The sequence below is a fragment of the Zootermopsis nevadensis genome, unplaced genomic scaffold, assembly GCF_977971745.1.
Source record: "Zootermopsis nevadensis isolate Lab colony 2312 unplaced genomic scaffold, Znev_1.0 Znev_ptg000020l, whole genome shotgun sequence".
NCBI classification, from domain to species: Eukaryota; Metazoa; Arthropoda; class Insecta; order Blattodea; family Termopsidae; genus Zootermopsis; species Zootermopsis nevadensis.
Window position 1 is genome coordinate 7711674 of NW_028259152.1, and position 16858 is coordinate 7728531.

At 38.0% G+C, this 16858-nt stretch overlaps 1 protein-coding gene across 10 annotated transcripts in view; it reads left to right on the forward strand.

Annotated features, from left to right (window-relative positions):
- Scgdelta (sarcoglycan delta) overlaps positions 1–16858 on the forward strand; it is a 242347-nt gene that overhangs the window by 201490 nt on the left and 23999 nt on the right. For 3 of the 10 annotated variants that reach the window (XM_022069459.2, XM_022069461.2, XM_022069463.2), the window contains exons 2-4: positions 859–952; positions 1184–1300; positions 1575–1618. In XM_022069459.2, coding sequence (XP_021925151.1) covers positions 1271–1300; positions 1575–1618 — 74 coding nt within the window. In that variant the 5' untranslated portion in view covers positions 859–952; positions 1184–1270. The remainder of the gene's footprint in view (positions 1–858; positions 953–1183; positions 1301–1574; positions 1619–16858) is intronic. The other 7 variants (XM_022069460.2, XM_022069458.2, XM_022069464.2 and 4 more) reach the window with 3 other exon arrangements.

The window sequence follows — 16858 nt, forward strand, 5'->3', positions numbered from 1 at the left end:
AGGAAATATCAACATTACAGTGGAGATCAGGGCTGTAGCGCCAAGAAGAAGTCTTATGGAAAATTAGTTTCGTTATTTTTCGATTGGTGTTCCTTATGCTCCACGATCGAATTTTAACTTCTTAATTAATAATATCCTATTTCCGTTTATCTTTGCTATGATTATTAACACGAAAATTTGTAGATTTTATAAGCCTCGTAATGCATATAAATTTAAATTTGTTAATATTAAATTTCGAAGGTAAGAGTCTTGGTAACTTGTATCATGGGTTTGAACCTTACTCGAAACATGAATGTGTTTTTTGTGGTGCAGTTTCCTGTGTAGGTTTACGCCTCGTCATGGACTGAGCACCTCTTCGAAGAATCCTACAAAATATCGAAAAAGATTCGAAAATAAGGCAGAAAAATTATTCTTCATAAAAAGCCAAGTCTGACAATGTTAACACCTAAAATTCAAGCAATAGGCCTGTTAAATTTCGAGCTATAATAATTACAATTTTATAGTGTCACCATATCAAATTGTTAGTGTCCATGCATCCTCTCTAATAGGGATGTACAAACGCCCCGTTAGAGGCCCAGTTTTACAAGGACTAATAGTCTCACCCACAGCAACGAAAATAATAACAATTACTTCTCGACCGACTGACGGATTTTAATTAAACTTGATATGAAGGAATGCCACTAGGGACTATAGTTTGAATTATTACTCTCCTATACTCAATAATACCAACATGTCGATCCTGTAAACTTCTTATGGGAGCGACATTACTGCAACTTAATTAACGTTTCTTAATTTTTTGTGGTAATAGTCTTCTTAAAACATGTTCCGCATTTTTCTGTTTTGCTCTGCTGTGTCCAGACGGTTCTACGGCCCATCTGATCGCCTAATAATGTTGGTCATGGATCAAAAAGCTTGGGGCATAACTTTCCTGCTCATCTCCATCTAAATCAAGGTCTGTAACCCACGGAGCTTTACCTCCAAGTCCCATATACGCCAGTATGTCGTGATGATAACCTTAACTTGTGTCTTTAAGGCTTAACCCTGTCCGAGTCTCATTTTGTTTGTAATGTGCATGCCCTGTAGCAAAAATCTAGCAGTTACACATGTAGAAGACAGGAACAGCTGGTTCCTTTCGTTGTCTCTGATCCATTAATGGTCGTTTATTTTAACACGCTCGGAGCAGTAAGTTGAGACAAGAACCATCTGTGAAGACTTCGAGGATATAGACTGGGCGCGTTGTTCAACTGTTATTATTCATTAATCTGCTGCTATGCTGCAGTACAAGGATTTCTTCTCACGGGTATGTACCATTGTTCTGACTTACTGATATGACGTTTTATTTTCCGAGATTTATATCTTGTTAACTGCTGAATAATTATAAGGACTTTATATTGTATCCAACTACTGGGGATGGTATTGTTTATTAACACTTTGTAACTTAGGCTCATCTTCATATTTAAGCACCCAGTCCGCACCTCAAAAGAAACAACACATCACTATTACAAAGACATGCTGGTTAATGCTGTTTGTAATGTTGGCCAGACTGCTTGTCCTAATTTCCACGTTTGTTTTAGGTCGGGGCTCGCGGCAGCGCCAAGTCGCCGGACAACACCAGCAGGTGAGTAATATGTCACCGCAAGATTCTGTCACACCTTTGCGTTCCTGTCTGGAACAAAGTCCTAGAGCTACGTAACAGTAATTTAATAGAAGAGATAAGCATTTATTCACAACAGTATCAAATATTACAATTTCTGGCATGTTGACAGCTTTTGGGCAAGTTATAAAAACATTATGTCTCCAGTGGTACTAGTAATAGGTGATCTTGTTTTGAATTACATTGAATTTTTAATAAATATTTGATAAATTAAAATATTTAAATTAATTTTTATTTTCTGTTTCCTAATTAGGAGTTAAAAGATGTCTCTTGTTAATACAGTTTTGAAGAACTCTGTATCTAATATAAATGCAACAGTTTCTATATTATTTTACGAAACAGACGGATAATTAAATATTACAGTCTTTTTTCAAAAGTTGCAGTTTCGAAAAGGGAATGAGACACGCTGTGGCAAGTGTTATATATTTATAAATTATTATGTGCTTAAGACTATTTCATTAAAAGGGGCTGCAGACACAGAACAAATTCATCATCCTCACCACCGTCAGAACCCCAGTATTTGTTAGTAATGTCTCCATAACAAATAACCTGGTTTTACAAAGCCATAACGTATTGTTAAAAACTCAATTATTTAACGAAACATTTGAATTTATGAGAGATGAGAATTCATGACAGAAAGCCCTGGGGTTGTTGGGATATGATAATGATAATTGTGGTATAAGTTAATTAGAGCAGTTGGCGGAAGCTAAACACCGAACATAACCGAGGCTAGGAATGAGGTTATTGGTTCAGTAGTATTGAAACAATCGTGTGTTATTTCGAAACACAGCTGTCTGGAAATTACGGGGAACCTTGAAATTTGCGTGTTCTAGTGTCGTGGGATTAATAACATCACACGATAAAGTAGCTGTAATTAATGACAGTGTTTGCAGGTTCTAAACCAAAAATATTCAGACTTCTTTTGTTACGGAGAATTTGGAATGAGAATCTTGAACGGGGCATTCTAAGAGCAGTGATTTTGCATGAATCCCAAGACTGGTACATATTTCATTCCTTCATAACACGTGAGTTTCTTTTATGTCTTGCTGTTCTCCTAATGTCATTTCTGATGCTGTGATCGCGTTTCATGCCGTCTGCACATAGTCCGCAAAGAACTCTTCGTATAATACGTGTAACAGGCTTAGTCCTCTGTGAGCGTAATTTATTTGTCGCATTATCTCATGCGGAACGCTAACAAATTGTAACATGTAAACTGCATAGAAAAGTCATGGGTATAATGTGACAGTTTTTAAAATTATAAATAATATGAAGTTGACTGACTTCTGAGATTTTGCGTCTAGTACTCTCATAGAAATTGACCGATCTTACAGAAATGCTCACTGCCTGCCTCATTATCATCGCTCACCGTCTTTACCCTCAAGAGCTTACATGGTGTGCAGTAGGACAGCTTTACTCTACTTTATTTTAAATGAAATGTCAGTACTAATTGACGTGTCGTAGGAACGGCAAGTTTCCGTTACTGATCGACTTGCATAGCTCCTTTTGTTTTAAATCCAGCAAAATTCTAGTCATACTATAGTAGGGAATTACCAACACGTTTGACTTACGGGTTTTTAGATAGTGGACAATTATAGTAATGGATATTACACACATGGGTGTGTAACTAATTTAAATATTATAATTTATAGTTGCTTATATTCTTTAGTTCCATCAACTTTTCGTGTTGTTTTATGCATTATAGAATAAACAAACTTATTAGATTCCCGAGTATTTTTAATAAGCATCGCTGCAAAATAATATCAGATCACTTTTAGTGCAAGAGTAGCAGCAATCTCGGAAATTCATACGAATTGGAATTTTTGATTGTAGGAAATTAAAAATGCAGAACTGGTATAGTAACTAGTTGCATGATGTACATAATAAATGTTATCGTTACTACTAATGTGTATTGGTAATAAAGTTATCCAGAATAAGCAACGGGGTCTGACATTTATCAGTCCCATATAAAGATCAACTTGCGCAAAGCTGACACCTGGCTGCGAGAAAGAACTACAACAATTTGTCTGTATGCATTCCGTTGATCATAGGACGTAAATAGAGGCTGGAAAATTTAATTTAGGTCCCAATTAATGACCTGCTAAAACATTTTTCCGTTGAGAAAGACAGTCGAAAGGGTTACCCAACATCCCCTGCATTAGTTCAAGCTAAATGGATTACCGGCGTGTAGTGTTTAAATATTATGGACATCCTGGATTCTAACTCGATCCAGGGATATATTATGTGTATTTATACATGTCCTCAGTGCATAGAAACAGTTATACCTTAACAAGAGTCATGTAAACTTAATTACATTTCATAATTTATAATCTTAATGACATTCGACGTTATTAGTTTATTGTTTGCAGTTGCAAATTATTGTAATTTAACATAAGAATAATGGCGAAATGTATTTTTGTTTGTATTGGAGACAAATGATTGAACAATAGGTGCCTGTCTTATTAATTCTCCTGTTACATTGAATTTCGTGACACTTAATTACATTGTAAATGGCATAATCTGTCAGGTCCTGCCTGCTTTACTTTTCTGGTGATGCAGCCGGGGCTAAAATATAAAACTGATCCAGAATCATATACTAGTTCGATTGCCCTACTCTAGAATGTAAGAAAGCTAAAGTTATACATCGTAAATATAAATAAATTGGACATGATCTTGAGCCAGTCCCTTCCATTTTCCATCCTTCTAAATCCTTCCTTATTGTCGTTCTTACTTCTATCTGTCGACCTTGCTAGTGGTTTTCTAAGAGGATTCCCCGTCGATATTTTGTATACATTCTGTCGCCCCCTGTCCTGGCTATATGCATAACTCATCGTTATCGCCTTGATTTCACTACCCTGACAATATTAGTGGCCTTTATCAGACGCGAGGGTCCCACTTAAGGTTTCATACTTCCCTCTCAAGTGATGGCCCCTTGTTCCAAACGCCTTTCTCGGCACGCGATTTTCAAATATGTGTCTGCACTGGAATATACAAAATGTTCTATTTAAAACACGACATTAACTGCATAAGAATTTGTAACCTTTGGTGAAATCAATAACAGTAATCTGACAGTATTCTGTTTTAGTTTCTCCGAGCGTAGTGAGTTATTTCAATTAAGTATTTTATTAAGAAAGCTCACAAAGATGTCTGGCTGAGTAAGATAAAAAAATAGACTCTCAATGAATATTGCTGTTGCGTAAGCACTTTTCACGTTTTTACTTGTCTCTGATGTACCAGAAGGACGAACGGGAACTGCCTGGGAACCTCCAGAGCTGAAAGTTACCTGACACCCCGTCCCCAGAAATAAATGTAGTGTCTCACATTAGCCCTTTCCCCTCGCCTCATTTGCCCTTCACAGTGAGCTCTGTCATGGGCAGTTCAATATATCCTGTAATTATATTTTGTTTTATCAGATTTTGAATTCTTTTTCGTAATTTTTCGAAAATTATTCTTGAGGGCTATGAAATTCATGTAAGCGTCAATGTAGTAAAATGATTACAAGCACGATTTGGTGGGCCACGTGAATGTAATTATCAGACTTGCGTGAAGGCAACTGTAATTGAGATTAAATTGAAGTGAAGATGTTCGCACATGCGCTGGCAGTTTAAGACATGCTGGCACTGTACCATGGGGTACCAAGTGTGGACCTGCGAAAATATCGTCTGATAACAATTGTTCACCCCGGGGTGGTGGATTCACTGACACCCGCTCCGTTATAACACGCAAATTACAAAACATGTCATGGTACACTCTATTTCAAGAGCCAGTTCCTCTCCAAGTGTTGTAATCTTGTGATGTAATATCCTACTTTTGAAACCATCTGTCATTCCCTTAAAGTTTCATCTATAGACTATAGATATACCAGGTGATTCAAAAAGGACTTTACATCTTTTAAAGTGTATAGAAATTTAATCAGAAAGCTTACAGAATCGGTTGAGGTGTCATTTTGTAGCAAAACAAATCAAGTTTGACTCATGTTGTGCTGTAGTACCGAATTCTGTCACCGCGAGCGCAAGCGGCAGTGCATTTAAAAATGGCTACTTTCACAGGTGCGGAGCGCGCTCGTTGTGTGCTGTGGTTTGAAGAAACGAAATCTGCGACAATGGTTCAACGAAATTTTCGCACCCAGTATGGCAAGGATCCTCCCAGTAGACCTACAATTTACTCTTGGCACAAGAATTTTGTTGAGACTGGTTGTTCTGTTCGCCATGACAAATATCCAAGTCGCCCGCGTGTTTCTAGTGCTGTTGTGGAACACGTTCGTGACAGCCCAAAGGTGAATGTGTTTTGTGCCCTTAGCAAAGTTAAAGTGTACGGCCCGTTGTTTTTCCATGAGAGAACCATCAACGGTATCGTGTATCTGGATATGCTCGAAAATTTTCTCATACCACAGTTGCACGAAGATGACCAAAAAGGACGCATTCACTTCCAGCAAGACGGCGCACCACCTCACTGCCTCACAGAAGTCCGGGATTTCCTCAATAACCGTTTCCCAGGTCGGTGGATTGGTCGAACAGGGTCGATAGCATGGCCACCTCGTTCTCCAGATTTGACACCTCTCGATTTTTTCTTATGGGGTTTCATTAAAGATCGTGTGTATGTTCCACCCTTACCTGCCAATCTCACTGAGCTCAAAGCTCGAATCACCGCCGCAGTTGCAGAAGTGACACCGTATATGCTGGATGGTGTTTGGCAAGAAATTGATTTCAGGTGGGATGTCTGCAGTATCACCAATGGCAATCACATCGAACCAAAATGACTATTTGAGGTAAAACTTGATTTGTTTTGCTATAAAATGACACCTCAACCGATTCTGTAAGCCTTCTGAATAAATTTCTATACACTTTCAAAGTTGTAAAGTCCTTTTTGAATCAACCTGTATATTACACGATACTGTTTATGACTCGTAGTGTGTATTGTGTATGAATTACCAGGTTCCTAGTAACGATGTTAGATTGCAGGGTTTTTTTTGTTTCACAAATGTTGCTGCCATTATATGACTTTTAGACGAGCTTCTATAGGAGATAAAAGTAAGAAATAGTTAAAGGAAACGAAGACATTGGTTTAGGGCGGAAAATACGAAAGAACTCATTCTCCATTAAATTTCCAACTGGCCTTTTTTTAGTAAACACAAATAGCAAAAATCAGTTAATTCTACAGGTCAGAGTCTCGCGTTATCTTATATCGATCGAAAATTTGATTCGCGAATGGGAATCCCGCTTGAGGCATGACGCCTGTGCATTAGTGTGTTGTGTCACCATTTGATTTGACAAGCGCTGCTGTCTCCCGTCCAAGAGCCCTCCATATGTACAGGAATGTTCACTGCTTCAGAATTATTTCTGAATAGGAACTTCCTAGAGGGCCAAATCCATAAAAAATGAAATAAAGAAACACAGTACGTCTTAGAAGCTAGCAACGAAGTTGAACAAAAATGGCAGAAATAAGTTTTTATACGCTCAGTTATCGTCTTCAAAATTTAAAAGAACACAATCAGACAAGGTATTGAAATAAATAACACAAAATCTGTCATATTCAAGTACTAGGAAACTACGGTAAAATCCCAGTTACATTCGTAACAGATTTAAATCAGATAATGCTTGCTACCATTCACTTCAGAATTTTTTGTCTTTCCGTCTGCAGCCAAAACACACAAGACTGTAACTTTACGTGTTCTATGTGACTCTATTAACTTCGTCTTTAGTTCTATGGGAAGAACATAGATGCAGGGATTAATCAGAAACTGTGCTAAAGGAAATGTTTGGACTGACGAGAGAGCATGTCGCAATAAGTTGGAGAGAATTGGTAAGGGACTTCACACTTGGTGAAGTGGCATTTTCATAATATATAATATTTATGCCCAATAGGATCTAGGTATTGTATGAAAAAGTACACGACTAGCCTAATTGCTGGAACGACATTGCGTCATACGATGATGTGACGAGTTCCCCCACCCCCGAGGTCCGAGTTATCAATAATGGAGAAGACCGTGTGAGTTACATGCAGCTCATATATTAACGTCGTGTTTGACGATGCACTCTAATGCTAATGGCTGCCGACTTGGGTCGTTACTGGGCGGGTTCTAAGGCATTAAATATTGAAAGTCGGACACACATGTCGACCCACTTCATACGAATTTTGTTCCTGCACCAAAATTGATCAAGGTTCGGTATTCATACAAGGACTCGAAACGCTGTCTGACTGACTGATTTTTTGATATCAGAAACAGAAGGTTTGGCTCCGCTAACAGCGCAGCCTGCCGTTGTAAACGGCCCTGAGCCACTACCATCAGCTTCCCACCCTTTCAACGCCCGAAAGGTATATTGTAACGGTATCCTTCCATCTTCTTGCCGGTGACCACTTTCCGAAAGGTTTTTCTTAATACCACTGTAATAATGCCAGTTTAGGCCTCAACTGTATGACTGCAAGTTTCGGAAGTAGGGTCACAAGATCCATATATTTCTTACAATCAGTATGTGATTTTTCAGTCGTACATTAATAATTGATAAAGGTTTGATATGTTCAGCACCTGGAATAAGTATGGAACAGTTTTCATTAAGATTTTATAATGTTGTCTTGATATTACACATTGGACCCCTTTAGTGGCCGCAGTTTCATAGAGACATAGACTTTCCTCTTCATAAAAACGATCCATATATTATAAAAAACACGTGTTTTGTATTTATATGATCGTCTAGCTTTGCTAGTTACATGTTTAATGGTGGAATGATACTCATAACGAGATTTACAAAACTTGGTTAGTAGTGTATGTAATATTTATGCCTATAACTTCCTCAGTGCTGAGGGCTAGTTGTCGGAGACTGCTGGCGAGTAAATGTTAACCTCGAAGCAGAGTATGGACAGCAAGAGTCAAGTGGCTAGTTAGTAGCATTTCTAGAGCCAAGTTTAGGCTGTACTTGAATTTGTATTCAGACAGACACACAAAGTCTGTTAATAGAACCTCAAGAACAAACTATCTATATTCGTTCGGGACCGTAAAATTGAAGTAAGGAATTCTATTGGGGATTCTAAATTGTATAAACAAGTTTTCTCGAGGCTCTAGTGGTACCCGGTGAAAGATGGAGCTTGCTATTTCTATATTTGTGGTCATTTTACATCATCGTAATCGCCAAAATTCTGCTCTATTTCTGCCTGGTCTGTCATGGACATGAAACTGGCTTTAAGAGCTATAGAACAGATTTATACAGTTAAATGAAGCCGTGGAAAATATGTTGTATACGATTTGAGGAAAATATTATTACGTTTCTAGCCTACTTAATGTTAATAGAAAGACAGGCTAGTATTATAGCCATGCACCTGTGACCGTCTCTTGCAAATAAAGTTTGAATAAATTTACAGATTTTCATGAAACGTGGTATGAACTTCATGTCCTTGGAGATAATCTCAGCGTTTTACACTAATTTTTGCCATCAATACCACCAATTTACCAACAGTGTGAACTTTGGGTAAGCAGCGTTACCAACACTTTATACAGGACTATGAAACTGTGTACCATAATAGACGTATACATAGATACTTGCATAAATTGCATCTATAAGTTTACCTATTGGAATATGAAACGACAAATATCTCGTCCACAGTGAAAATTGTATATTAGTTTTTGTTTGACGGTGGTAACTATTTAACCGCATCACCATTTAATTAGCATACCTACAAATTATAAATGAAAAGTTGTATATTTGTTAGCAATTACAATCATGGCAACAGTTTAATGTAGTCGGAATGTGTAAAGTGAAAATTAGGCTCAATATAACGGATCACTGAGTTCTATACTTATCTACAATGAGCAGTGTTGGTTGGTTGGTGATCGTTTGTCGCTGAAGGCTTTTACTCTTTGTGAGATAATATTATAACCATTGCCATGGTAATGCTGTTAAGGAAGGCCCACAATTTAACTCTACTACAACACAGCACAGTTAATATAACCTCCATGTAAGATAATATTTGAAATTGCACTGCATTAAATCATATTATATTATTTCATTAAGCAAATATAAGACATTTTATTAATGTTTTGTTGCACGGCGTTACATAATTTCAATTTTTATGTGCTGCTTTGTGGAAACAATGCGTTAAAACAAAAGACTATTTACTCACTCATGGCCTGCTATGTGCATGTACTTTTATATAACGCAGCTAAACAGATTTTAACGGTGTTGACACTTCACATCTTTCGTAATTAAGCAAAGAGCAATGACTTTAATTTTTATATGCTGCCTTGTTACATTTTGCAATGAAAATGTGTTTTTAACTACTACTTGAATTTTACGTCATTCTTGACGGCCTATTTTTTAGTTAAATTGTTGATCGTGAAACTGTCATCATTTAGACAAGAATATGCAGGAAAGTAGAGTTATGTTCTTCCCAGAACTTTGTGTTTCCTCACGAAATAAATAATGAAATAGTGAAACACTTCCCATAGAGCATGTACCAGGTCTTGTAAGGTTCGTTTGATATAGAAGTGGTAACATGTGTCGCGTGCCTTCAAGTGTTGTTCTCGCGCGCCACTCTACAGAGCACGGAACACAACGGAACTAGGAACGCGCTGACTCATTATGAGCCCCATTTTGTTGTCAATATCTTCTAGAGTGTTGGTCTCACACCCTATATGAAAAACGGAGGATATTTAGACCTAAGGGAGAGGAAGTGGGAAAGAACTGAGAAAATTACATCTGAACTGAGCTACGTCAGTTAGTGCAGTGAATGACGCGGAGAAGGGAAATATTTATTCACAGCCGCTGAGTAGAAAATGGTTCTGGGTTAACCAAGGTTACTATCCAGTGGGTATCCGGACTCTTTAAATGAGACTAAATCAGATGGAGCGTGAAGTTAACAACTCCAACCTCATGTAATGCCGGTGTATACAACTTGAAAATCTCCACTTTCTTATGTTTGGCCAGAATTGAAGTATACCGACAAAATTCAGTAGGTTTATAGCACATCCCCAGCACCACATGAAATCGAAATACCCTGCTTAGTTTGTGAGATAAGACATACTTTCAGACATAAGAATATATTCAAATTATGTGTTCATTAATGCACTTCGTATAATTTGCGCTAAAACGATTACTAATTATAATTTTCTAAGCGTAACTGAAGACTGTGCTTTGATCGACCAACGGAATTGGTATATTTGTCAGTGCTACCAAATTCAGACAAAACACATTAATCGACTTTGTTCTTTTGAGTTATGAAGCCGTGTGGACTTGCAGACTGATACCAACGTTTAGGATAAACGTCCCGTCTCCATGTTCAGGACTGAAGTGAAGATGAAGCCAGTATTAACTTGTGAAACACTGTTATCTCCCGATGACTCCAAACGGCGTTACCACCCAAAACAACAACTTCGACATCTTCATCGCCTTGACAACTTCAAATCTCATATAATTACATTTAGTTTGTAAAGTTTTGTAATTTGTTTCATTACCACACTTAATCAACATCCTTTTAGTTTTCACGTTCTAGTTAAGAGATGCAGAAGGACTGGTGCTTTGTACATTTTATTTTACGCTGTGCTTCTGTGCAGTGACAAATACGCCTTATGCCTGAATCTCATTATCATGATCGGAGCTGCTGTTTGCGAACAGATGTTATACCAAAGACGGAATCCGCTCAAATAAGGCGTCTGCTTTCTTCTTGGGCACTTTGTGATAATTTAAGGAACTAGCAGCCCAGAGCGTTATGTCGAATTCACAGGGCACTGTATATAGTATATATGTTCTCGCACATTTGTGGTGTACAGTTTGGCAATGAACTGACCAAGCTGGCCTAACCTCTGACCTCGTGGGAAATCTCCCTCGATCACAGCTCCAGCAGCAGTCAGTTCTTTACCGGCCGACAAATTACCTGCTCCTCCCCACCCCACCTCCTTCCTAACCCATTCTCCAGGCGGTCGTTTATTTGCTACAAGTTGTACAGCTGCCCGCTGAGAACAAAGCTCGTTTCTAATAGGGAAATTTTTGCTGCAAAAGTTTCTAACAGAGAAATTTTTGCTGCAAAAGTTGTTTGCCTTTTGCTGGACTAAGGCATATGTCTGTGGTGAAGATGTCTGCTGTTAAAACATGTCAAGAATCACGATGGCTACCGGCTAGAGGAGTGGAGTTTGATTCCCCGTTGGAACACGACTGATTTTTGGAATATAAAAGGACAGTTTCTTAACTGCGTATATGCTCGTAATATGACATCAAATTACTTCGTGATTCTGAATGATGAGTTGGACAGTTTTAAAAATGATCGTGACCTATTTTAAAGTAAATCGCGCACCATTTTCTTGAAGAACCTAATTAAACTTCATAAATATGGTCATGATAGGTGGTCTTTGGTAAAAAATCAAATCTGGGATCTCCCAAATATCTTTTATGGTTCAGTCGTCCTAACAATATTAGGCGAATTTCAGCGCTGAGCTAATCCACAGACAATCCATGTCTTGTAAGATTTGAGGTTTTCACAGCGGTGAGTATGAAGATTTCTGTCTTCTGGGTTGTTGCGCTGTGTAGTCTGGTAGATGTTTACCAACGTTTCAGAGGTCATACTGCCTCCGTCATCAGGGCGATGAGTATGAAGATTTCTGTCTTCTGGGTTGTTGCGCCGTGTTGTCTGGCCGATGTTTACCAACGTTTCAGAGGTCATACTGCCTCCGTCATCAGGGCGATGAGTATGAAGATTTCTGTCTTCTGGGTTGTTGCGCTGTGTAGTCTGGTCGATGTTTACCAACGTTTCAGAGGTCATACTGCCTCCGTCATCAGGGCGATGAATATGCCAATACACAGCGCAACAACCCAGAAGACAGAAATCTTTAATCCATGCCTTAATTGTATTTTTCGCCAGTTAATTTAGTAGTTGAATTCCTAGAGTTTTCGTCAGAATGAGAAAACAAACATGCGTGTGTAACAATGATATATTTATGTCAGCAATGAACTCCAAGGCGAAATAGATATTAGGAATCAAAAAGAACACGTATGTAAAACGTGTACTCCAGGCTGAAGCCTTGTTTCTACCGTTTCTAATCACAGAAGTTTCCTTGTTGGGTTCTCCGACCCGCGTTTAACATTGAAATGACCCCGTCTGATTCCGGGATAAAACGGACTTACTAGTCACCCCCGCACTGGGCACATGGGCCATGTTCTCGTTACAGTAATATAAAATGTATTGCCATTCGTCCCTAGAGACTAAAACCAATTTTGATCCTACGTCCACACAAAACAATGCATTTTTAAACTTCAAATACAAATCAAATCACCTCATGTGAAGTTAGATAAAGTTATGTCACAGCAGTGCAAGTTACCTCATCCTACCAGTTTTCAATTTGAACTTGTGTTTCGGCTATCATGACTGATTCCTTCCCGATTTTTTCCAGTTGAATCCGAAAGTTAAACAACGCTAATAACAATGCACACAGTTGAGCCTGGTCCATCCATCTCCCATCCTTACAACCTGATTCTCTAAGAGCCATCTTAATGCTATTCTGCCATATTATTCTCGGTCCTTCAAGTGATTGTTTTCCCGGCTAATATTCTTTGCTTATTTCTTGTCTCTCCGACCGTAGCTCCATATTTAACAATACTATGGTGGTGTAAAAATCACGAAGGTTGTGCAGTTGCCTCGTACACATACTAGGTTAACATTTAAGACTGTGTTATGCTAGATTGACGAATTTCTCAGTAATGCTGCTAGAATGCAGGATGTTCTGTTTTGAAAGTTTTGATACCATTGGGAAGCTTCTAGAAGTTTCTTCAATACTGGATATAAATACGAATTCGATAACTGAAGAAAGAGTTAAGGGACTAATGTACAAAAGAAATCGCTCCCACGTGAATTCATCGGGCTTCTTCCACTACAATCCCACCGTAAAGCGCTAACGTAGACAAACTTCAACGTTCCTTTGATGTCCCAATATTTTAATACAAATGTAGAAATATAATGACTATTTTGATACTGACGTTTTGATTTTGTAATTGAAATAAGTAAATAATAAACTTGCCATTGCTTCTGTGTCACTATCTTCTAATTTTAAGTATTTCTAATTATTCGGAGACCTATTAATATTTGTAAATTTTGTTTCCTCAAATTAGCCCACCCGTCGCGCTTGGAAAGCGGAAGCCACGTATGGCCCACGATCGCAGGTTGCTTATTACTATTTTACACAATAGATTACTAATTAAAAAGAACACATTGAACTATATAAACAAAATTTATGACAATAATACCAGTAGAATGAGACTTGTAACAGGTTAAAGAATTGATCACTTGTAACAATAAATATGAGGCGAGAACAATTAATCACGACGAAATAAACAAATGAGCGACATATTGGTCTCGCTCTCTCTCATACACATACACATATATATCTCCATCAATTACAGGCTGTTCACAAAGCTGTGAACATCACCGCTCAGTGAAAATTAATAATGAAAATATAAACGAGCAAATTGAATGCAATCAGAGGAGGATTGTGTGAAATTAACAACAAAGCAGACAGAAAGCTAATTAATCGTGATATTACAAATAAATTAATTCCTTTAAAACATTACGAAATGTAGAATATTTTTTTGATCAGCCTAAGTACTATCAGTTTTTGAAAGGGGACTTTGCTCCTTGGAGTTAGTTCGCAACACATCTCTTTACCATAGCGAGTGCTTTGGTAAATAACGCGTGCAAACGGCTGATAACACAATTTGAGGGGAGCACAAATGGGACACATATGAAATGTGAACTCTTTGGTCCGAAAACCTAAAGAGAAGAGATCTCTTGGCGTAGATGGAAAGACTGTATTGAAATGGGTCTTACATAAATAGGGTGAGTAGATTCCTCTGGTTCACGATACGAATCAGTGGCGAGCTGCTGTGAGCACGTTAATACACCAACGAGTTCCACGAAAGACGGGACATTTCTTGACTAGCTGAGCGACTAGTAGTTTCTCAACAAAGACTCTGCTTCTTTAGTTATTTTGTCGTCTTTTTATCGACGCTATCTCACTAGCATGGGTTTTATAACAACGAATACCAGTATTGTGCACGATTAATTTAAAGTTGTGTGAAAGAAATCGGCAGTTTTCCCTTTGCCTAAGCATGCCATGAAGGTGTATAAGAGGCTTGAAGGGAAAGTCCCACGCATTCCGAACTTCACCAATAGAGTAGACAGTGTTTGGTCTAGCATGTTTGTAACCTACCAAGCCGCAACACGAGCGGAAGAGTGTGGCCCTGTTGTCAAATATTCATTTGATTATCAGATGGCGATTCTTGTGGTAGAAAATTGAAACGATCAGACCAGAGGACATGATGTATAAGACATTTCGCGAACAAAAACAAGGCGTCTGTCTTACAAGTGACCTTTGATCAGTGCTGTTTGGAGAGTTACGGCGCAGTGCGCCAGGGATTATCAAATCCTGGCGAAATTTAGACGTAATTATATTTATTATAACTCAGAAACATTATTCTTCATCTACTAGCATTGCCTGATAACATTGTCTTCACCATGGCATATCCTTATTCGTCTATAAGGTTAAACCTATACTCGTGGTCTGTTCCTCCATTTTAATGTAATTCTGAGATAATGTGTATTGGATCCGCCACTGATTCCTGCCCACTAATGTATTGTAACCGGGTTGTCCTGTACTGCCTAATATCACTAGACTTTCCCTGATACAGCGAGGAATGAATAAGTGTGCAGTTGATCAGAAGAAATCGTTAACTAACAATGCAGTAATACCACCAAACACAGATAAAATGTCGCCAGTCTTATTTATCATCTGAGGAGTACAGATATTTGGCATTTATATCATAACCTACACCATGATCGGCCGACCATGTCGCAGTCCTAAACTCTTGTGCCTCATAACCTTCTTACAGCGAAGCAACCGCCATCTTAAAAGGGTATTTATTTTAACTTGAGTATAGGATAAAGTTGTTTTGACGTAACAGCAAATCGGAGAGCGTTGGAAGAAAAGTTCCATGGTTCAGAAATTGTTAAAATACCTAAATGCTTCGAATTAAATAAAATTATTCTCGATAAAACTAATTTATAATACGACATTCGAACCAATGAAAAGTGTTATCAAGTTATAAAGAAGCGTTAAACAATATCTGCAGTGACTGTCACTAGAAATTGTTATATCTAGTTGCAGATACATTAAATGAATACAAGAGATACATATACGAGCTACGAGAGACCCCAGACTTTCAGTTTTCGCCAATATTTAAATTTGATTTTTTAATATAATACGTCCTGTACACTATGCATTAATATTAGTAAGTGATAATATTACTTCAGAATATCGCAGCGGGCTGTAATTAGCTCACCCCTGATTGCATGCATCTATAAAAATTTCTGTCGTTTCTCTTTTCGTCATTCGTGTTTTGCCGTCTGTTTTGAGCAATCTTTCTACAGTACACGGCCAATCATCTTTTTGCTTGAATACATTTTCTTTCATTGTAAATGTACGTATTACATAACATTGACCGGAAGTGATTCTGTGTATGACAGTTGCCCATTGCAGACATTTAGAGATACAGTGGACTTTTTATAATATCAATTGTAGTGACCCAGTAGCAATTTTATATTTGGGCTAATATCCTGAGGATTTTGTAATTAATATGAGATTTTACTGCCTGTCAGAATACTGTGTGGATTTTCCTGTCATTTTCATTAGCTTTATTTGTTTTCAACATTATTTATCTATTTGAGGTAGGCGTATTTTATATCGAGTTGTGGAGATATATGAAAACTGGAGAAAATATTTGTGTGAATGTCTGTGTTTGTTTGTTTGTTTGTGTGCTATAGCCTTGTTCTTTGACAGTACAAAATCGCAAATGACAAACAGCGGAACCCCATTTTGTTAAAAATCATCACAGTGCTACCTGCTTCGAGTTACGCTCAGGCAGGAAAGTAAGTATTTCAAAGCCTCTGGAGAATTTTCAGTATGCTGTTTGAGTGTGCCGCAGCACAAGGAGAATTGTTTAGTTGTATGATGTCAGAGTAAACAAAAACCAATCAGGTCCGGTAATGGAGTATGTTCCGGCGCAAAAGACGACATCCGTCAGTGAAACTTAAAACTACATGACAGTGAGTTTGTGTAACGTTAGGCCTATGACCGTAGTTTTAGTCACGAATAGCCATTAATTGTTAGCCTTAACTGTTGGGAGATGTCAAGGCTTATTTTTAACAAAACTTCTCAAATTGACGCCAGAGTAA